Source organism: Ooceraea biroi, chromosome 6 (genome assembly GCF_003672135.1).
Source record: "Ooceraea biroi isolate clonal line C1 chromosome 6, Obir_v5.4, whole genome shotgun sequence".
Classification (NCBI taxonomy): domain Eukaryota; kingdom Metazoa; phylum Arthropoda; class Insecta; order Hymenoptera; family Formicidae; genus Ooceraea; species Ooceraea biroi.
In genome coordinates this window covers 4,343,060-4,365,927 of record NC_039511.1, presented here as the reverse complement: position 1 = coordinate 4,365,927, position 22,868 = coordinate 4,343,060, and the positions used below count along the sequence as shown (strand labels likewise).

The 22,868-nt window shown below is 42.2% G+C and overlaps 3 protein-coding genes across 4 annotated transcripts in view; 2 read left to right on the top strand and 1 right to left on the bottom strand.

Moving 5' to 3' along the window:
* Positions 1–456: 456 nt before the first annotated feature.
* On the top strand, positions 457–5,399 carry LOC105281517. 2 transcript variants are annotated; one of them, XM_020032478.2, is made up of 7 exons: positions 457–2,609; positions 2,679–2,881; positions 3,243–3,435; positions 3,584–3,745; positions 3,964–4,129; positions 4,835–4,983; positions 5,168–5,399. In XM_020032478.2, the coding sequence occupies exons 1-7, from the start codon at positions 2,497–2,499 to the stop codon at positions 5,373–5,375; spliced, it is 1,194 nt and encodes a 397-aa protein (XP_019888037.1). In that variant the 5' UTR covers positions 457–2,496; the 3' UTR covers positions 5,376–5,399. The 2 variants fall into 2 exon arrangements, with proteins under 2 accessions (XP_019888037.1, XP_019888035.1); XM_020032476.2 differs by having other exon boundaries at positions 3,240–3,435.
* A 132-nt stretch (positions 5,400–5,531) lies between these two features.
* LOC105281558 overlaps positions 5,532–22,868 on the bottom strand; it is a 64,805-nt gene continuing 47,468 nt past the window's right edge. The window contains exons 9-26 of the mRNA XM_026970441.1: positions 17,131–17,259; positions 16,360–16,837; positions 15,977–16,134; positions 15,667–15,836; positions 14,338–14,363; positions 11,386–11,516; positions 10,671–10,820; positions 10,060–10,452; positions 9,768–9,955; positions 7,800–7,950; positions 7,528–7,673; positions 7,357–7,447; positions 7,014–7,298; positions 6,792–6,897; positions 6,546–6,602; positions 6,324–6,444; positions 6,107–6,213; positions 5,532–6,001 (exon numbers count right to left, since the gene is read on the bottom strand). Coding sequence (XP_026826242.1) covers positions 5,691–6,001; positions 6,107–6,213; positions 6,324–6,444; positions 6,546–6,602; positions 6,792–6,897; positions 7,014–7,298; positions 7,357–7,447; positions 7,528–7,673; positions 7,800–7,950; positions 9,768–9,955; positions 10,060–10,452; positions 10,671–10,820; positions 11,386–11,516; positions 14,338–14,363; positions 15,667–15,836; positions 15,977–16,134; positions 16,360–16,837; positions 17,131–17,259 — 3,198 coding nt within the window. The 3' untranslated portion in view covers positions 5,532–5,690. The remainder of the gene's footprint in view (positions 6,002–6,106; positions 6,214–6,323; positions 6,445–6,545; positions 6,603–6,791; positions 6,898–7,013; positions 7,299–7,356; positions 7,448–7,527; positions 7,674–7,799; positions 7,951–9,767; positions 9,956–10,059; positions 10,453–10,670; positions 10,821–11,385; positions 11,517–14,337; positions 14,364–15,666; positions 15,837–15,976; positions 16,135–16,359; positions 16,838–17,130; positions 17,260–22,868) is intronic.
* LOC105281544 (cytochrome b5) lies at positions 18,488–22,862 on the top strand. Its single transcript, XM_011342836.3, has 3 exons — positions 18,488–20,823; positions 21,897–22,188; positions 22,357–22,862. The coding sequence occupies exons 2-3, from the start codon at positions 21,903–21,905 to the stop codon at positions 22,488–22,490; spliced, it is 420 nt and encodes a 139-aa protein (XP_011341138.2). The 5' UTR covers positions 18,488–20,823; positions 21,897–21,902; the 3' UTR covers positions 22,491–22,862.

The following is a 22,868-nucleotide window of genomic DNA, read 5'->3' as shown; positions in this document are numbered from 1 at the left end:
AAGAAGAGGAGACGCGAGCTATGAAACAGCGAGGCTAAATGCGCCGTTAGACGCCCACATCTGAGCGCACGATAAAAATTTATCGTGCGGCGTACCGGTCTGCCGGCGTCCCGCGGTAAATCCAACTTTCCAAAGTGGTGAGGTGGTTTGAATGGGATTTTAAATTGCTGCAAGCGGCCCTTATGCAGCAGGGACAAATTGTCCTGCACTCCTCGCACCACTGGACGCCTGCGGAGACCTGTGCAAATACACGGTAAATGCGCGCACATGCGAGATTAAATTTTTCGTTCGTCCAGTTTGTTTCCGGGCTTGTATGCTCAATCTGGTGTAGTACGACATATTAATAAATAAATCGGTCTGTGAGGAAGTAGGGGAGGATTTTGCACATATTCTCCTGTGGAAACAAGCTTAAACTCGAATCTTCCTTTTATTTTTCAGAATAAACGAGGTCGAGTCTCCTCTTTCCTCTTCCGGGAAGAGGAGCGAGGCTTGCGAGACAAATGCAATAGAGAATTTTCTTCAAGATAACTTCGCGCTTCCCACGTCGCTTTGTCAGACGTCATGGATCGACGGGATCGTTTATCGTATTCCTGTTTCTTTAAAATTACGAATAGCATGAATGTTAGAACTCAATTAGAAATAACAAGAATCCAAAACGTTGTTTAAACAGATTCTTATTATATTGCGCGCCGCGGTGTGTGTGTGTTCGATTTTATAAATTTGTTACGGGCATCCTCGATTTGTTTGGCGGCATATCCAATTTAGTGGCTCAAAGGACGATGGCGTGCGTGGAGATTAATAATGTTCGGGCATCTATTCATGGCCCGGGGCGTGCCGGCGGGATAGATTTTCGGTTCTATGAAATTCTGAATAAAATAGCTTGTACACCCCCGTGCAGCGCGTAGCGGCGCATGAAACGTGTCCCAAATTCTTGATACCATTAATTTAATGTCGTAGGGGTGAGCGAGAGTGGTCGCGGCCGCGCGATCAATAATGATTATCGCGGTTGTTTCCATGGATATATCAAAGCTGACCGTACACGATGCCTAAGGAAATAGCGCCTTTTTTGCGATGGCGCGTCTCTTTTGCAATGAATATCGTACGAAATTGCAATAATGTTAATGGTCAATAATGATCTAAGAATTGTCAGTTTGCACCCTGTTTACACTCGGAAGGGCTACGATTTCTATTGATACGAATGCTATTGATACGAGATTTGCTCGGGCTGTCTCGCTCGAGTTACCAGCGAATGCTCTCCTCATCGATCGCGGCAGATTGTCACGATGTGTGTGATTCCACGTACGCACTATTTGCGTACCCATTATCAGAGGATTATCTGGGACGAAACCCCTCCCAAATATATCAAAACTCTTTTCTGTTGTCACAGAATGATATTTGATATTCAGTACATCTATCTATCGTGCGTCGTCCCGTGTTTTTTAAAGTCACGCGTGTGAATTTTGATTTTGAATTTTAACCACGACGAATCGCTCGATTGCTATTTTTTGTTAACGAAAATTCAGAAAATGTTATTGAAGAATTTATTAATATCGCAGAGAATTCAGCAATGTAATTCAGTAATGTGGCCAATTAATGAGAGTTAGTGATTCGGGACCTCAAAGGCATTCCTCGCATTGTCGTCTCGCAGTAATTATTATTGTTTGCAGTCAGTAAATGAAACTGTTCGCGGGATCAAAGTTACGTTTTACATCAATTTCCAGCGCATAATAGATAATTTTAAACATCTATCATAGTTTGATCTTTATCTTGATATTGTTAGCGTGCCTGTGACAAGTTATATACTCACACGCGTCTTGCATTCGAATAAAAACACAGTTAATATTCGGTACGTACGGTCCAAATAAAAATTGTGTATGAAAAATATCGAAAATATAGAACTGCAAAATATTTGAAATAGCTTTCGCACACGCGTACGTGTGACTTTTTATTTGACAACACTGTGTAACGAAAATTTCATTTATGGTGCGAATATCGTACTCGTTGAAATCCGTTTAAAGGGCGCCGATTTTCGAAGGTTGCAATTCGCTCGTATATTAATTGGTAAGTTAAATGCGACATAATCGACCACACATTTTCCCGCGTATGGAATTCATCTGCGACATTTATCAGTTTAAAGGCATGCTATTAGAACGCTAAAACTCTTCACAAATGCGGGGTGATAGCTAGTAAAACGCTGAACATATCATCATCTTTTCTCACCCCGAGTGTTAATCCTTAAGCTACCCCGAAGGGATTCAAGGGGGATCCCGCCGTTGTCTGATGATCCAGCTCCTTCTGAGCTTGACGGTACATGTACTAGGCATCGATTCAACTGATAACTCGCTGAGAATCGAGCCCAGTGTAATGTAACGTCACAGTTTTCGCCAGCTTGCAGAACTCTTGCTGCCTCCCTCGTTCCACCCCGATGTCCCAAGTAGGCGTGGTTCGCCAGACGTGCGAGTTGCTCCCCTGCTGAAAATTTCCTGCGCAAAGGAAATGGGTCGAGATCTCTCGTCACGAGTGCACCAATACGAGACGAAGGAGAATGCAATGAAACCCGCGTTCACGAATATTACCGAGATGTATGGCATGATCGTGATGTGCAGACGGTGAGTGATATACCGCCGAATCACGATCGGCGTTGCCCTGATGGTCCAGACTAACAACGTTAATTCCAGATCAAAATCCTTGAGATATCCCGGTAAGCACACGTACAATTACGAGCTATGGACGCTCGAGCCGGACATCTGGGGCCTCGTCGGATACAGCGTGATCATACCCATAGTCTCCGCACTCGGGATAATCGGTAACGCTCTGATCCTCGCGGTCCATCTCAGAGCGAAGACATACTTGAAAGCGTCAGTATTCACGTATTTGGCAGGTCAGTGGTAATATCAGCAGCATCCGCATCCAAATTGACGTGTAATTTACCTGCAACCGACGTGTCATTATCACACGCTTGGAGGGAGTAATCGCAATAATCGCCCGTATTGATAATTAATCGTTTGTCAACGCATTGTAATAATTACGATTCAGTCAACAGCAACGGTTTCGAGTTACAAAACTCGTTGGCATCGATAATCCGACTGTTCAAAATTCTTGCAGTTTATTCTGTTAAAATTAAGATTTAATAACAAATAATAAGCTTATAATAATACCAGTCATGTTATGTGCAAATTTTCATAAACGCGCGAGGTCAATATTGCTTTTCAAATATTCTACATATTATTCTTATCTAGCAGTGCTTGCGTCTTCGGATCTGGTTACTTGCATCCTGCTTCTCTTCTCCGGGTTGGCCAGGGGCGTTTTTCGATGTCACAAGGGGTGGCTGGAGTTCGACGCGTTCGTGCACTTCCCGATCGGCTCGGTCACATCAAATATCACGGTGTGGGCTACCTTAGGCGTCAGCGTCGACAGATTAATATTAGTTTCTAGGTAAAAGCACAGAAATACGAATCATCTTTGAATTTGCGAGATAAAAGGAGATGTAAATCTGATTGATGATGAAAGGAATAGCGTGTACTATAATATAATACCTTTAAGTGCACGCGCCAAACTTTAATGAACTGTCCGATCCCTGCAGCATGCCGCGGAGCAAACCACCAAAGTTCTGCAGCCAACAAGTTGCGCGCAAACTGATGGTCTTTGCCACCTGCTTCGCCATATTGATCAACATACCCTACTGCTTCATGTACACGTACAACAACCGCGGCGATCTGGTCACGACCAAGTTCTTCCATTCACGGTATGTAACAGTCGATACGACAATCACGCAGTCCCGCAACGGCGTCCATCAAATATCTTGAGAGCCACCGCAAATTCGCACCACAATGAGTTCACCCTGAAATTGTTTTTCTCCCGTCCACTTTTCCCCACGTATCCACGTCGTACCTGATATTCCTCGCGCCAATTCAATTTCGGCTAAAAGCTCGGCCAAGTGGCAAATCCGAACGGTCTTTGCAGGTGGTACAATCTTCAAAATTGGCTGCAGTTTGTAATATTTGGCTTGATACCGGCTGGTTTTCTACTGATCGCGAACGTGATCATGTGCTGCTCCGTGAGAAAGCTCCTCAAGCAAAGAGACGTGCTGCTGAGACGCAAACGCATACGCGAAGGGAACCGTCTGCGGGTGCGTACACAAGCGAAAATACTTGCCTGGAGAATGTTCATTGTGCGAGAATGGAAAACGAACTGTTTAATAGGATAAGTTTTAAAACCACGAACTAGCTCGTAATTAACTTAGACCTGCGATGAAGAGCGCGTCAGCCTGTCGTGGACAAGCACCTCGAAACTTTAGAAGGATCAGTTCAGTACTCGCTCGGCGCCACTTCAGGATCTACCCTACCTGAAAATCCAAATGGACGCTTGTCCTCCGTTTTAAAGCGTTTCAAGACACGATTTGCATGAAACTCATTGGGAAGCAAGTGGTATTCGGAAACACAGTCGCGCTCGGGTCATTGTTGTCGCGTGTAATTGGAAAAGTTTGCTCGAAAACCGACGACAACGTCGTAACTGTGCCTCCGCAAGAGCGATTGTTAAAAGTTTCTCGTCGTTTGGTGCAGATAATCGCTTTTGTTGTTACAATAATTCCGCACACGACTGATTTTACTCTGCTGTGTTAGCGAATTTATATAAATCATGAAATCACTTGCGCTTCTGCGCGAAGTGATGCAATTGATATAAATTGCTACAAATTTATATTCTGTCGCGATGATGGAAAGCGCGGTAAAAAAACGGAAAACGCCTTGTATCATTTTGTTATCGATGGTAAAAATATTGTAGAATGCCATCTCGCTTGTTTCACATTATATCGCAATTTAATTTGATCTGTCAGGATCAAGCGCGACTGACAACCATGCTGATCGGCATCGTTTTCCTGTTTGTCGTGGGTGAACTGCCAACACATCTGGCATCACGTCGCAGTGCGGTGTCGCTGCTTTATGGCAATGACGCCTCCAAAGTCCACGAAGTCTTCATGGAAAGGTGAGTCGGTTGAAACATGAAGCGTGTCACGCAATGCGATCGTTTCTCATTGATAACGTTATCGTCGTGTTACGCGCGAGGACCTAATGCTTTTCGTCGAATCGATTGTCAAACCCAATGAACGTCGAACAGCCGATTGCATTTTTCTGAAGGCTCACTTGACATCATTCGGTGTTTTTCGTAGATTTCGCTTTTGGGCGACTCTCCTCAACGCGCTAGCGAGTTCGACGAATTTCATACTTTATTGCTTACTGAGCCCTTGCTTTCTCGTACACCTGAAGCGCATGCTGGTGCCGGAGCATATTGCGAGGAGAAACTATGGCAGGAGACCGATAGCCTACTTTCATCAGCAACCGAACGGCAAAGCGAAGTGTGAAATATTCGTGGTGTAATGTTGTGTAATATGCCAGTGATGAATAATTTTGCAAATCTTATCGTATAAAACAGCAAGTTTTAACGATAAACGGTTAATAGTAATATTTTATTATTTTATATGTAGTAACATATATAACATACAGTAAGTATAGTTATATATAGTTATCCCTATAGATATATATACTGTCTAGTCATATGTAATATAATTTATATATATATAAAATTGTGTATTAGCAATATTTTTCTATTCCTTTACGCTAGGGTAGTGCGCGCCGTTCATGAACGTAGCTTTAGAATTATAATTGCATTAAAGCACGCTCCAAAGGAAGCCTTTAAAACTTGCCGCGTTTGCGATGTATTTCGTCGAGTTTCATTGTTGTTTTACGCCGTTGGAGGGTCGACTGCTCCCAAGTGACAAAAACACGCTTGTCATTCGTTTCCTGCTGGTTTCGTCGTTTCAGCTGAATTTTTTCGACGGGAATCGATAGGAACATTTCCGATGCCGGCGGCAGACTCGCGAGCGACTGTTCTGGCCTTTTGCGGCGCTGTTTTTTCAAGAACTGCTTTACCAGGAGATAGATGAAGTCTATCACACTCAACACGGAACCGCCGAGGCAGAGACTGAAGATTCCGCCGAAGGATGCTAAAGGATTTCGCGCGACTTTTGATTAAATTAATATGACTCAGTTAATAAATACGATCAATCGAGAGAAGAGGCAAATGTTCTTCCGCCGTCGCGGAGACTCACCGATTAGCGCATCCCAGTTGATGTTGCTCTCTTTGCGAAACTCCTCGTATGACGCATCGTCAAAGTATACGTATAAGAAAGATATGTTGTGCACGTTCAAGCCGCGTCTGTCAAGATTTGCGACGAGATTGTACATTTATAAATGTAGCATAAGTAATCGTTCCAAGAGAAAAATAAAAACTGACGTTTTCCTCGTTGAAAGAATGAGCAAACTCACGTTATGTCGGAATCATAGCCCACATCGTCCATTTTGATATTTTCTATATTGATTTGGTACTTGAGGTCTGTGCACTGTGGCAGGCACTTCAAGCAAGTGTCCATGTAACTCGGTATCGATTCTGTATTCCAGGAAATTACGCTGTAATACATGACTCTGCACGATCAGACACATGCATATCTGATTTGCGATACAATATACGTGATTAACTGGTTTTCTTACTTCGGATGTTCAAGAGGCAATTGAGGTCGGGTAGGTAACACGTCCTTACTCCATTATCTGTCAATACATCAGAGATATTAGTACCTTAATATTATATGAAATCTCTTTGTAATAAAAAATTCAATATTAAATCTTTTCGTAAATATCAAAAAACGAATCAAGTAGCATTTTATAGTACATTTACATATCGAATAGTTGAATACTTTCTTTCACACTTAAATGTCTGATGATCGTATGCAAACTTACGTTTTTCTGGATAATAAAACGGTAAACAATTGCACAAGCGCTGTGTATATTCGGCTACGCACTGTGACATGCATGACTGATAGCTGTAATTTATGCTACCCGGTGGCTGCAATCATCCGTTTACAGATAAGTGTTGAGTTTCTCGAGATAACAAGTATCATGGATGTGTCACCGTGTCAACGACAGCAGAAGGAACGATAATCAGGTCAGTATTACATTTACCTCGTTATCGAAGAAGCACTTGCGTGTCTCTGGAGGAAGGGTCCGCAAGTCGTCTATGCCGTTGGTGAAAAACCCGGCGACGGATATCGCGAGAACATGACCAGGTTTGACAGATGTAATGTGCGTACCGACATCAGGGAAATCGATCGGATCGTTTATCAGAACGGTAGCTCCTATATAAGGGCGCGAGCTAGCCTTGTACATGTCACCCTCGATGTTCAAGGCAACCGTAAGCCCCAGGTCGCGACCACTTCCTGGAACCTTCTGCGAACGAATACCATACACCTGCTGGCCGTTTAAAACGATATGCAGTCAAAATTAATATGAAGAGTCATTGAGTTACCAAGATCTCGTTCACGTTCAGCAGATCATCGGAGTTAAGCTCGAGTTCAGCGAAGTTATTCACAGCTTTCGGCTTCGAATCATATGTGTCACTGAAGAATATAATTATAATGTATTTAAAATATTATGATGTTAACACCTGCCGCTTTCTCGCACAAGTGATGCGTTTTACCTGTTAAAGATGTTCATGGAATAGTGAGAGTTGAAAGCGCAACAGAAACCTTCCTTGGACGCCACCGTTTTGAAAAGCTTGTTGCAATCGTGGATTTTTCCGATCCAAGCGCACCTGACTAGCAACGAGCTGCAAGGTTGCATCAACTACGAGCAAGGCTTATATTTTTATGATCAGAAAGAATGACTGTCATAAACATATTTAATAATATTTAGTAAAAACATCTTTTTCAAAAGATTAAGTAAGATAATGATTTTTAATAAGAAGATCACCTTTAACATAAGCGTTTCCACTGTCATATTAAGATTATCGAGAACTTGACTAGCGGTTATGTTATCAATTGAAATTGTATCGGGCCGTATCAGTTTTATAAGAGAGGAAAAAAATTTGTCGCTCTCGTCCGTGCTGAATCCATTCATATACCTATCGCAAAATTCTTTTATACGTCATATCGAATATAAAACAGTATATTGTAAATTTTTTAATTTTGATGTTAAAAATTCTAGCATTTAACTGAAACAATTATAAGATATTATAAAAATACAGAAAATATTTATTATTAAAATATGTATGTAACGTACAAACTAACAATAAGTCAATATAGCCAAGAAAATATATTGACGGGATTCTTTTTATGCACTATTCATAGTAAAGCATTGTATTTATCATTTTATCTTATTTAAATTATTAAAATTTTATCAATTTTTTATCAAAACAGCTTCGAGTTGCTAGTTCCCTATAGCGAAAAAACTCGAGTGCAAAGAGTTAATATAGCACGTAGAGATAAATATATTACACCGCGGAGGAGGTGTCGCTCGTACTATGAACGCGCTAGGCTGACCCGACAAAATGCCCGAGAATCTATGGATTAATGCGAGGGAAGCATGTAGGATAAGGAGGTTTAAGTGTACAATTCCTCCAGTCATGCTCTCCTATTAATCAGCTCATTGAATAGCAGGAAAGCACATTTCGAGTAGGTGGAATTAACTGTTTTATCAAGTAGTTATCGGTAAGTTCTTTATGGCGCACAATTATAACTGACAATCACTTGATTAAGTAATTAGTGTCACCAGCACGAACCGTGCTACCTTGTTATTCGGGAAGCTGGATAATAGGAGAGAACGAATGGTGGAATTAATTGCTTAAGCAATAATCTGTTCTAACATGATTCCTTAGTATTGATTCATAGATTCTCAGGAATTTTGTCGGATCAGCTGGCGGTCCACGTAATGCGAACGTTCCTCGCGTTTCATCGAATTGTACGCTACATTATAATAAAAAATAAATATAATAAGAAATATTTTGTACAGTTTTAGAACGTTTTGTGATTATTTAATTATTACGTTTTGTGATTATTGAACTAAATACTATTATTCTTAAATTAAAATTGAAGGATTTTGTAAGTAGAATATGTAGGCTGAATATGGGAAAAAATATTGATATATGTTTATGTATTGTTACGTGCTGGAATGCATATTGCACTTCCGGCCATAAAGCAATAAGCCTTCCAATCTCCCGAATAGTGCCGAAAACAACTGCACCTAAGATCCTTTTATCTAATGCCGCCGAAATCTACCGCCTTTTGGAAAATCTTCCACAAAGAAACATTAAATAAACCTTCGCTTCTTCTCAAATACCTTTTCCTGTTCTGGCAACTCATAAAATATAAGAAAAGATCAGAACTCTCTCGACATTTCGAGCGAACACACTTGTCAATTATATAGTACTTAGACATTCGCGCAGCGTATTTTCGCGCTGTTAGCATCAGTTAATCTTTATTCTATATTGAATGAGTAATAAAGATAACATGACGCTGATAGCGCTAATATCGTGCTCCTCGAACGTAGCCTGAGAATGAAGCTGAGAGACCTAAGATATCCTGATTGTTCTTTTTAATCATACATTTTCCTATCAATTATCGTATCGCCATCGCCTAGCGGACGTAACAGTATGTAATTTTGGTAATGAGAAACAGAACTTATTTTTCTTATAATTAAGATAATGTCGTTATATTTTGAACTTTTATGTTTTCAAGTACTTTCTCGTCAATACATTTTCGGTTAGATCAATTTAGATGTTACATAAATATTTCAATAATAAATATTTTATGCACTTTTATAGTTTTTTTGATTAATTAAAAATTAAAAGCCACAATTTGAAAATGAAAATAGTAGAATATTCTCAACATCTTGTAATAGATCCTCTGAATTGATTTTGAATAAATACAAATGATATCTTACAAGCTTTTCGTGATAATGTCGGCATGAGGGCGATAAACTTTATTATTGTTGCATATGGTGACAGCTGGAAACGATAGGTTCCATATCGGATTCGATTTGTCGACGATTGTTGCTATTGGATGTCTTGCATAATTCTGCCACAAACGTTGCATAAGTACAACGCAAAACACAATAGCAAACACGCGAGCCTGTTGAAATACGCAAATATACTTTGCATATACTTTAAACAAATAGTATAAAATACATTTACGGTCTTTTTTTCTTTTTTTTTGTTATATCATAAAGTTCTTACCACAAACCAAAACAAACGCTCGATTTTTGACGATCTGTTTATCGATGTATAGCGAAAGTCATGGAGATTCGTATTTTTGCAGAAAACGTAACACCACTTTAGACTTTTCCTCATGCAAGGTGTTAAAGACTTATGGCATCCTACAGTATCATAATGTATACACAGTCTTATAGTTTCACACGAAGAAAGAATAATTGCCGTTACTGATATCAATGTCTTACCAGGTTTCAATCTATGTTTCTTCTCGCCGTACATCTTCATGTTCCTAAAAAGCCACCGTGCGTTACGTTTATAGACAACAAAATCAAACCAGTGTGTGCCACAAGATCCACCGAATGACTGAACGTATTGTAGAACGCAAGTAATTTCTCTGGTCAACAACCACTTTTCATTTCCGATACAGCATTACGTGATTGTATGAGGGTGTCATACAATTTTCCGCCAATATTGTTAAGTAAATTTGATGAGGTGATATTGGGATAATGTATGTCCAGTAATAATGATTGATGCTTCTGAACGTCCACTTCAACAAATTTCGACTATTCGTTCTTGAAGGTCACATAAATTTGTCTGTGCCAGCCCACTAAACTCTATAATTTAAGATCCATTACATTTAGAATATTAGAGCTAATTTTCTCGTAAGAAATTGGAAGCTTATAGATGCCCTTATTCTTAAAAGCTTGACAAATTTGATGGAACACGCATTTAGCGCTGAACGTGACAGCTCTCGATAAATCATTCCCTGCACGTTTCATCAAGATCTAGAATAAAAGAAAAATTAATTCAAAGCCATATACTTATATGAGAAGTGTTATAATGTGCATTAAGGAATGGAAAATAACAGAAATCTAATTCGCTTGGTCGGATAAGAAAAACACTCGTCGTTTCTTTGTACTCTAACTTTTATTTGACAAATAAAAAGTATCCGTTACAAATAATTGTAAACTATATACCTTATTTAGTACGCACATCGTGATACGAACGAGTGTATAGCGCTCTCTTTCTCTCTCTCGCTCTCTCTCCCACTTTGTAATCAGGTTGCGTACACTGTCATACCTCTCAATCTACCCGCGATTCCGAAAATTCAATTGTAATAACCGTCTTAAGTGTATCTGTCATCGTTACCATCACCACACGCACTCGGACACGCATTCAATCGCGCTGCCATTCACACACGCGTGCTCATGTGCCTCGTCATAAATGTGTGAAACGGGTTACAGTTAACAAGTGTGTTAGACGAAAAATGCATCACGCGCGGATGAAGCTTCGCGCGGAACAGTTTTGATTCGGTTTTGTTTGCCGGACGTTTGTCGCACGCCTGTTCACCAAACATAAGGGAAACTGCGATTCCCGTGTGGACTTCGGCGGGTCTGGATTGATTCCGTTGGGACTGTTCACGGGTATCCAACGATCCTTCTCGCTATAAATTGAAGCTACCGAACGACAATCCGTGAAATCTGGCACCAAAAAAATAATAAAACAAGAAAAAAAAGGAATAACGATATAATATATGCACGTATATATGTACAGTATGCAATACGCGCCGCGCAAAGCAAATAAATTCGACTCTTACAGACGTGAACAATGATCGAGAAACGAATGGGGAAAAAATAATTCGAAAAGAAGAGAAAATCAGGAGAACCCGTCGCGCAGCTCCGTGAACAGCCAACCGAAAAATCCGTAATGCCGTAAGAATATATATGGGAGATCTCTAGATCTATAAAGCTTGTTCGCGCGCGCGCGGATTCACGTGGGGTACATCGATGGAACGGGATCCTACTTGGCGATTTACGCCCGATGTCCGGTTCGATTCAGCATTCGCGCCCCCGCGTGAACCCGCGCGCGATCATCCTAAGCCTGACAGACTGTCAAACGTCTACTGGTCGGTACGAATGACACCTCTGTATAATGGACACGATCTGTCGCGATCGAGGTGCTTAAAAATGCCCTCTGTAGGCACCCCGGACAAGGGGTGACGGCTACTGACCGGACTAAATGTATTCAGGGGGTTGTAGAGGAGAGAGAGGAAAGGGGATTACGAATTAACTCGGGGTCGACCATCGGTAGCGGGAAAACTGAGAAAGGGGAGAAAAGGGGGAACGTCGATCGCATTTTTTCCAGTCAATGGGACCCGTTAAAGGGTATATACTTTCTTTTTCTCTTGCTCAGCGAGAGTCCAGTCCAGCATACATCATGACAGTTCAAACTGCGAGTCGCCGCGCGCTCAAGGACAATGTTTATTCAAACCGTATCTAAAAGCACTCATTCAAGGCCATTCATTGAACAGGCCATTTAGAGCGGGTTCTCGATTACGACGACTCGAATGGCTGGATTAAAATGCTCTCCTTTCAGTACTAACTGTTTAATTGCACTTGGAAAATTCTCTACGGCCGCTATCTGTTAAAAAGTTAAATAATCGAGCGAGGGAGCAACTCGTGGTGGAAATAGACGTTTTCGGATCATGTTGTATGCTGAATCCGGCTGTTGCCTTTGAGATCGCGCGCGTATCTTAAAAGTGATACATATTGTGTGACGAGTTTCGGGATTTTTCGCATCGATGCGGAACGTTGCGGACACAATGAACGTTTCAGGGCAACGGCAACGTAAAGAAATCGACTGTGATTAACTAAAATTCGTACAATTTTCTTGTACGTTACATCAACAGAAAGTAATCACAGAGCGAACGGAAAGTAAAGTAACTGGAAAACGTGATTCATTCGCGCTCGTCACAAAACACAAATCAGACGCACAAATCGTCAGATTGCAACGCCGATTTATCACCGAGGTATCACATCGCTGACGCGAACTTCGTTGCGGATACGTTCAGATACGATTTTTTTATTGCCACCTAAACTGGCGATGACAAAACGGTTCCCTCTTCGCCGATGGTGCCCCGCACTTAACTTACATTTCTTCATTAAACCTAAGCGCTTTTACTCATTATACGCGTAACACTAAGAGTGCCGCTTTCATGCGGTCGAACCTATAATTAGTACAGAGATTTGGGGTGGGATACAATAACGCAAAAATATTCTTATCAATAAAATTCATACGGTCAAGTAATAATTAATAATAACTACAATAATATAATGCAACAGCAGAAACGGTGTATGCGGCAATTAAGGAAGGGAAAAAGGATGTTAGTGGTCTTATGTACAGTTTTTCTTCGCAAATATATTTGTTTAGTAAAATCTTTCTCTCTCTCTCTTACGCTCTCTCGCTCTCTTTCCTCTCTCGCTGCGATCTCCCCGTTCCTTCGACACTGTTACCCTCCCATTCACTCTGTACGCGCATTTACTCCTCACTACTTCGATTAGGATTTGTAAAGAATTTATCAAAAGCTGGAAAGAGAAAAACACCACGTAACGAGAAAAGTGTGCGTTGTCAGGTCTCGATGTTCAGGAGTCGCTTACGCGTGTAACGGTTTCAAATTGGCTGTCTCGCGCGTGTCTCGATTGTTCGTTGGCACACTGTTCGAAATCAAAGTCACGTTTGATCCCCGATCGGGCGCGAACGGGACAAGATACAACGACGATCGAAAAAGAAAAGAGCGATTAAATACGGTATTCGACGGTGCCCGCGAAGTGGCGCGCGCTGTAACAGTAAAACGGGATCACTCTTTGGATTTCTCAATCAAGCGATAAATACGTTTTTCCTCGGGAATGCTAGATATCGGGGAACGCGGTGCGGTTGCTCGCCAGTTTGAAACCCCCGCTGTCGCATCGACAGTGTGTGTGTACGTGTATATGATGTGTGTGTGTGTGTGTGTGTGTGTGTGTGTGTGTGTGTGTGTGTGTGTGTGTCTGCACATGTGCCTCCTGAGACACATACAACACGAATAAGAGAGTTTTAGGCTAAAAAAAGGCCGACATCGAAAACGTTAGCGGTGTACTCGATTCGCAAAATCGATTTACTCTGCGGCGGGCGATTTACCATTCCTGTCTCAATGATATCTCGCCGTATTAAAGTCACATTAGCATTGATCACGAGCGTTCTTCTTTCCGGGAGAGGGTGAAATTCGCGCTCACACGTCGTCTATGTAGATCATCCTGTCATCCCCCTGCGCGCCAGCGGAAACTGCCAGAGGTTGCGCGTATACTAGTCGCGCGCGCGTTTCTGCAGGTGCATGTTGACGTAGTCCTTGTTCCGGTTTTCCCACTTTTTAGCGGTTTCATTAAGTTTGCCCAAGAGATATTTCTAGAAAAGAAAGTTACAAAAACGCATCTTTGGCTCCCCCCCCCCTCCCTCCCCTGAATGCATCCTTCACCACACCTTAGTAATGATGATCCGCATTCTCGTGCACGCTGCAACAGAAAAATAACGCAGATCTGGTTCAGTCCGGAGTCATCAATTATGAGTCGTCAGAGTTAAAGAGGATGCGAAAAAGATGCAAGTATTAATATGATAAAGCGTACATTTCTGTCTTCTTTAGTCATCAAAACTATTAATGGCAGCTTAAGCGTTAAATGATGTAGAACTGTAAGCATCCCTCGTCGCGTAAATGAGATTGGACAACCGTCGACACGATCTCAATTTGATGAGATCTGTGCGATATTACAAACATATTTGCAGTCGGAGCGATAACTCAAACACTCAAAGCCTTAATTAGTACACACGAAGAGAGCGGAATTGGATTGCTCAAATGATCGAACACCCGGGATTTCGTTCCTAAACGAGTTAATGTAGCAACGCTTCTCTGGCCTAGATGGACTTGATGATTTGCATTGTCGAGGGATGCGCGCTAGTGTTTACTCGGGCGAGACTACCACGACGATCGGCGAGCGAACGAAGCGCAGCGGGGAATGGTGTTAGTTCCAAAAGCAGGTCTCGGGGAGACGACGTTCGTGAACGCCTTTGTAGGATGATTAGTGATTCCTTGTTACATCGAAAGTAGAACAACAAAATCACTAGTCTTCCATACAACAGCGCTCCATTTCCTCTCACGGTGGGCAAGAGTCTTGCTCTAGCGTCTTCCTTCCATCCGTCTCTACATATCTCTCTCCCTCTCTTTTCTCCGTCCCGACTCCTCCACCCTTATTATTGTTCATCTTGTTCGTTTGGGTTAGTCGGATAGTGTTAGTTCCCAGAGATGCGATGAGGCGATGCGATGACGGCGATGTCGGTTATGAAGCGGGGACACAACAATCGAGCAAAACATGAAATCGAGGAGTTCGAATGCTATCGATATTGTTTACAGAACGATAATGCGCGCTGCGAGTTAACTTACGCAGTTGCAAGTCACTTGTCTCTAAAAATATTTTGATACGACGTGTGTGGAAAATAACGCTTTCTCCTCTTCGATTCCAGTTTAACAAGTAGTAGCGCATAAGGTATTTACTTACAATGAGAGTTATATTATCGTACAGGCTTTCATTACATCGCGCGATTCTTCTCACGCAGTTAGAAGAATAATAATACATGCTTAAACGTAGCGTCATACATATGAGGATTCCGTAGTAAATTTTATTCTTACTTAGCGACGCGTTTAACAATACGTTTGAGCTTATCGACGTAATATAAAAATGATATTTAGTGTTAATGTGAGATGCATAGAATTATATTTAGCGCTAATATGTACGATGGTAGAATGCATGGCGTAATAATTACCTTTGCTGCAACAGGTACTGGGCCATTTGTATCTGACTGGGAATCCCAGTGATCGTAATGATACGATCATTACTGCCGGGCAACGGCTCGTCTATGGTTATTCCAGCACCACTGTCGGATCTGATTTTTCTGATCCTCGCACCGCCTTTACCGATTATGGCTCCGGCCAACTGCAAACAAACGGTTCTTTTTAATATGTAAATCAGGCACTAGCCCTGCTCCAATTTATGATTTAAAAGCGGACGCAACCTTCAAAACCAACCATCAAATGAGAATCAAACAGGAAAAATAATTTTTAATTTTAACTTACGTCTTTAGGAATGGTGACTTGAGTACTGGTTTTGTTTCCACTCATATTTCCCTGATTGCCTTGATTGTTTCCTCCCATAGGTGGACCACTGCCCATTCCCGCATTACCGCCACCACCCAAACCATTGGGTGCGCCTCCCTGCATTCCCCATCCATCACCTGCGACAAAAGGAATATTAGCGGATTCATATTTCACGTATCACTGCCAAAAACATTTTGGAGACACATGCGACGCATCAGAAGAAAAGAAGAAATGTTCGTTCGATCTTATCAGTATCTTAACATTTCCATCAACAATTTCGGAAATTGTCAAATTCTTAATTAAAGCGCGAATGAAGATTTCTTTGATCATCATCGCGTAAATGGATCATCAGGACGACTCACCGTTGTAATTTCCGCCGCCGTAGGGTGGCGGTCCGCCGCGGTTTCCGCCGCCGTACCCACCGCCACCACCTCCGCGGCCGCTGTCGTAGCTACCTCCTCCTCCGCCACCACCGCCGCCACCGCCGCCTACACGCGAGTTACCGCCGTATCCGCGATCGGGTGGACCACCGGACATTCCGCCGCCACCGCCGCCGCCACCGCCGCCTCCGCCACGTGGGCCGCCTCTAGGTGGTGGAGGAAAGCCGCGATTCATCTCGCCCGGACCGCCGCCACGATTGTCGCGTCTCAGTGGCATTCCACCACCACCACCGCCTCCGGCGCCGCCGCCACCACCGCCACCTCCGCGGCCACCAGGACCACCAAATCCGCCGACTTTACCCTGACCACCTTCAGCGTTGCCATAGCCGCCGTAGTCTTCAGCGTAAAAATCGTCGAAGTTGTGAGGATCGTAAGGGTTGTTCACACCCTTCAGCGGTGACTGAAAAATAGAAAAGTATTCTCTTCAGGATCGACCTAGGATGTGCCTATATTCAGAATTGCCCGCTATATGCGTGGCTGTTACAATGAAGCTTCCTAATCCGATTACGAGAAGGAGATAATGTATCGGGAATCCTGCTTCTATGGTAATAATACGACAGGATCCAAATACTACTACCGCGCAGGATGTGAAACGAACCACTCGTGACTAACAAGAAAGGATCGCGTTTGCTCGTACGTGCTGCGTGATCGCCGAGAATTCATAAGGAAGTCGTGATCTCGCGGTATACTTACTGTCTTAATAGTAGCGATCAACTCGCGTATGCATTCGATGCACGTCGTTGGTTTCCCGCAGATGCTGATGAGGCGATCCGTGCTGCGGGGACAGGTGTTCGAGTAGATCTTGATTCTGGCTCCGGTTTTCTGGAAAACAAAGAGCATTCAGGCGCGTTAGACAACCATTTATTAAACATCAGAACAGATTTTGAACTTATTAATTTGCATCGCGAGAAGAATAATAAGCAAAACGATCAGAGAGTTGAAAGTAATCAGATCGACGAAAACTCATCATTTTGTCCTGCACTCTTAATTAAGGATTTCACGTAAATTTGATCTTTAATTTCCGTCAGAGATTTCTCTCTCTCCGTGGGTCTTAATCTCATTTCCGATTAATGGATCAATCTCAGCTAATGTAAATAGCATGAATAATCAAGCAAGCCAACTGTTCGAGTTCGACGATTCGGTATAAATCTCGGGACCACGATATCCGCCTGTCCACCCTCCCGACGATTCTCCCTCACCCCCGGTTAACGACTTAACGATGCTCGAACGTTTCTCGTATCCGCTGCAGTAATCTGCACTCAGTTCTTCGCCACGAGGTTTCCGGGTAATATCTTGAGACGACAATGGTCAGATCGCGTGCTGATAGTCGCTTAACGGTCTGCAATAGTCCACTTTCCGAGATCACAATCACGCTACGGTGTATCCTGGCAAAGCAAAAATGTGTGGCCACTTGGTAGGCACTCAAATTTTTCTCTAGCTAGTTCGACCTGTCGTTCGCGTAATTATACCTCGTAAGACTTTCGGAGCAGAAGGCAGCGTAAGCGTACTGTACTTACACGAGTACTTTGCGCAGAAAAGAGACCGAAAAACTGAGTGATACACGCGCGTGCTGCAGCGTGGGGGATGCGATACGCGCGCGGGGTAGGTAGATACCTTTGATGCGAACGGCGCAAAAACGAAAAATTGCCGATAACGTCGACAGCGCCGACGTGCTCAAACGCGAAATATCCAAAACAGATAACGATCTAGTACACTCGCTCGTATATGTATACACACGCAGTGTCCGGCAACCGTGCGCATTGTGCGGAGAAATCGCGCCGTTTAATTACGCAGATCAAAGCAACCCTCCTGCTCTGCCGAACTCAACCCAATCCCGTACAGGTCCATTCGAACTTCCGATGCAGACGGCCAGTATTGCCTGTACGCGTACCCGTGCACGAGAGTAATCCTGAAGAAATAGAGTCGCGAGAGAGCAAGCAAGAGAAAGAGAGGGAGAAAGAATGAACAAACGCAGTTTATATGTACTCTGAAAGCATAAATATACCATTTTTACGAAATGAAATTTATATCTCCGAAAGACTGAAATGGGGACGAAACTCCCGCACTAACATCATTTTGCATCAATCTTGCACCATTTTGACGCGAATAAATTTGAGAGTACGCTGGTGAATAAACTGGCGAACGAAGTGATATCGCCCGGAGGTACCTATAATTGATCAATGGAACTCGTATGCGAGGAATAAACTGAGAAATAAAAACTTGTGCAGCTTCCCGATTCGAATGCGCAGCTTGAGGGAAAACACTGATAAAACGCCACTGTGCATTGTTATTTACACATGCGTCGGGCGAGGTACAGACATGTTCCTAATTGAGAATTAATTAATTCCGATGACACGCTTGAATCTCGATCGGATTAATCTCAACGAAAACAGGAACGAGCACAGATCCTTATACGTAACGGCTTTTAATGGATTGGCAAATCGATAGAACTTCCGTTTTTTTGCAAATCTGCGAGTGTCATCACGTTTTAATTTATGCCAACCAAGTGAGACTGTAGCTCCCATTCCTCCGTCTGAAAGAAGAATGAGCCCTTTTGCTTTACTTATACATCGTAATGCCAAAGTAAGATCTATCGAGTAGCTAGCAACGACTTTGATAATTAATCGACGGAGCTCGGCAGGAAAGGAAGAGGAAAATAAAAGGGGAAGATGAAAGCTTCTCGTTGTAGTGTTTCTTGACTCGCTTTTCTCGCTAGCAAGAAGCCTCGGGGGATTCACCGAAAGAAATTTCCGACCACCCGCCCACCCGGACTCTCACCCTCTGACATTCGATATCGGTAAACTTGAAAAGAACAGCGCGGAGATCGATCGCGCTTTGAAAAAAACAATCCTATATAAATATTCGGGTGGAATGCCTCGAAAATCGTTGCAGTTGCTCGACGGAGCACAAATTATCTTTGTCAGACGTCGAATAGTGTGTCATATTTCTTAATACGCGTTTCCAATGAACGCTCGCAGCAGGTAGATTTTAAATTTCCCTGAAGTTCCGAGACTTTCGAAGCTTCGTACAATCGCGAGACTTTCTTTCGAGCTGAATTTTCCTTCAACATCCGAAACATTCAAGGATCCGGGGATTTTAATAAGCCCGGAGTTTCAAGGTCGTAAACTTGAAGTAACTCTGCGTGCCACGTGCAACTTTAAAAATATACAAGAACAGTAATAATTTACTTAGCGCATGCCTGGAAACGTTCCCCGAGCATTAACGTTATTTAATGAAATGCGATTATAGGCAGGAAAGGGAACTCGGTTTCAGAAGCGAGACTCACGAATGGGATGGATCTTATGCGTTTGTGGTAAACCCGACGCAGGAATTTACAAAGGACTTCAAAGTCCGCGGATAACTGGCAGGATAACTGCACGAGAACGGCTTTCTACGAATAAACTGCACTACGCCCAAATTCGCATTTGCTTAACAGTTCTCCGCAGCGGCGGTGGCATCCCTAGCAGAAGTCTGGAGTTTACAAACTTCCACGGTATTACCAGCGGCGTGATGCACTAATCTAAACATGAATCGCACTATTCAATTCAATGCGACAAAGTTCCATCCTGCGTTAAGTTCCGCACCGCCAACTGCACTTACGTAACTGCTAAACGAGCTGGGATATACCACTCGATAGCAATTTCGATATTTGCAACGAGAACGATGAGAATTCCATATTGCGACGCGATTATATCTAGCGCATTCTATCATGAGCGATTCTATCGGCGCAATCGGATCGTTTATCTGAGTCTTATTTTTTTTTATTTTTGTCAATTTGTACCGATTCTTCACCATTTCGGAATCGGAGCGGATTCAACTGTCCGATTTAATTTTCAGTGAAAATTACTGAAAATTCAATTATTCGTTAATTAAACATTCTTAGAAGCGATCTTACGGAAATGCTTGACATTAAAATAAATTAACATGTAAAATCATTTGATAAAGAGAAAATAATTCCATGAAGAACATAAAATACACCATTTAACTAAATAAAGAGTCAATTAACATTAAATCAATTATTAACTAGTAAAACAATTAATAATAATATAACGGTTAATATTTTCTGATCAGTGATAACAGTGAAAATAAAGTAATAGCGTACAACATTACTTTATTCTGCAAATCATGATTGCTGTCAGGCAAAAACGCATTATGTGTTGCATTTTCATGAGGTTTTAGGTTGCGAGAGCGATACGCATTTGCGTACGCAACGTCCGCCGAGAAAGACGTCACTTGATTTGTCTCCTTGTGATCATTACCGATTTGGTAGTACTAACAGCTACTTCAAAGTGTTAACGATTTCAGATTAAAAAAAAAACGAGAATATATCGTGGTGTCTATTGCTGCAATCGCCTCTCGGGATATTATTTGTTTCTGGCCGACTAGGTGAGTTCCGATATGTTATTCCGATATGCAATTCCTGATTGTGTGATCTGTGTAAATATTAAAAATTCGACGGGCTGTTGGGACAAGCGAAACGAGATTCACCTTTTACAAATCAGTTTTACAGATATAGTTAACTACCAAAGTAGATTTCCGTGCATTGCCTGAATCGTTCCCGCAAATATCCGCTCGTGACCCCTGACATTTAGATTATTTCTCTTGGGACCAACGATGAATGAGAGAAGCATCGGAAGTCGAAGATCGCGTGCCTTTGGAGTTTGGAATAGCGCTGCTACGTTGTCCATATATGCAAATTGCATCAGTCCCGCAAACACCGTGACGCGATCGATTAAATATCAATATAAAAAGAGATTTTATGCAACGTTCTTAAAACCGTTCGATATGTACATGTTAAGATCATAAAACAAAAAGGATAACGACCTCGCCTGCACGCGCGGCGTCTCGCTCGGAAGTGCCGAGAGAAACACGCGATGCGGAAATCGCACCGCATGGAAAACCATCAGTGTGAAACGCCCATGGTCCACGAGAAACCCGCTTTCGCCATCGGTGAAGGTCCGGTGAGGAGAAACCAAACACAGTGGTCTCCTTATGAGCATCGAGAGTACTCTCCGGTCGCGTGGAGATATCGGAGACGAGCGAAACGGATGTGCGACATCGTCTTTCGCGATCGAGACTTTTGCCCGTCGTCGTCTCGACGCAGCCTGTTTTCCCTTTAAAATTGCTCTGATGCGATCAAGATCGGGATAGAATAGATCGTCGCACGTGCCGTGTTCGAAGGTGACGCGAGAAGCAAATCAAGGCACACCGTGAACAAGCGATTCAACGAGGAAAAACGGCGTTAATATTGGATTGTAACATATATTCATCCCGTTTGTTTAGTGTTTTTAATAACGAATATATCGTTATCCAATCCATATTATTAAAAATACTAAAAAACGGAACGAATATATGTCACAATCCAATATAAACGTACTAAACCGCCACGTCATTTTATGGTCTCGAACCTCTTCTCGTGGTTCTCCAATAAGTGACTTTTTGGTAATTTCTTTCTTCAGGATACCATGGCGAAGATCGTTTACACAGCCGACGAAGTCGCCCGTCACGATAACATAAACGACTTGTGGGTAGTGATGAACAGGAAAGTCTACGATCTCACACGGTTTGTGAAGGAGCATCCTGGTGGCGAGGAGGTGTTGCTGGAAGTCGCTGGTAGTGACGGAACAAAATGCTTCGACAGTATCGGTCATTCCGAGGAGGCGAAATTACGTCGGAAAATATACATGATCGGAGAATTGGCGGAAGGTGAAACAGCGAGTAAGAAGGTGAATCAGCTGGAGAAGAAAGCAGGTTTGATATATCTTTAGCACGAATAAGTTTCTCGGATTCGTAGCGTACAAACTTTGATCAGTGATGTAATTGTAACGTGTTTAGTCAATTGATTCATTGAATTAATTAAGTGAGACATATCTTATCATGCTCTTGTAATTCTTGTTGATTATCATTTTCTACATGCAGAGAAAAAGGAACCAACGATCGATAACGATGATTGGCAGTACGAAGAAGTGAAGGAGAAAAAATCGTACTACCTTCCATTATTTATTGGCATCGCCGTCGTAGTTTATGCTATTATAATTAAGTATTTATGGTGAAATGTAAAATACGTAACACGAAGCATAATTGAATAACAACTCAAGGTGATCAGAGAGAAAAGAATACACGTTAAAGATATTCTGACAATCCCGCTGATAACGTATAAATAAACTTTGTACTGACTATCTTACTTATCATGTTTGTATAATTAACTTTATGCTTTGGAATGCAACTTGTAATGAGGTGACTACTATAAAAATAGGATATCTAAACGAGCAGTTCAAAATTCGAGTGTATGTAGTTTCATTGTAATGCCTAACTTTGCTAAATCAGACTTATCCATAGAGAAGATATGCTTTTACATATACAATATGTAAAATTCGTTGCAAAGAACATGCGACACAAGATCTTAAAATACACTAGTTAGTAGAGACAAT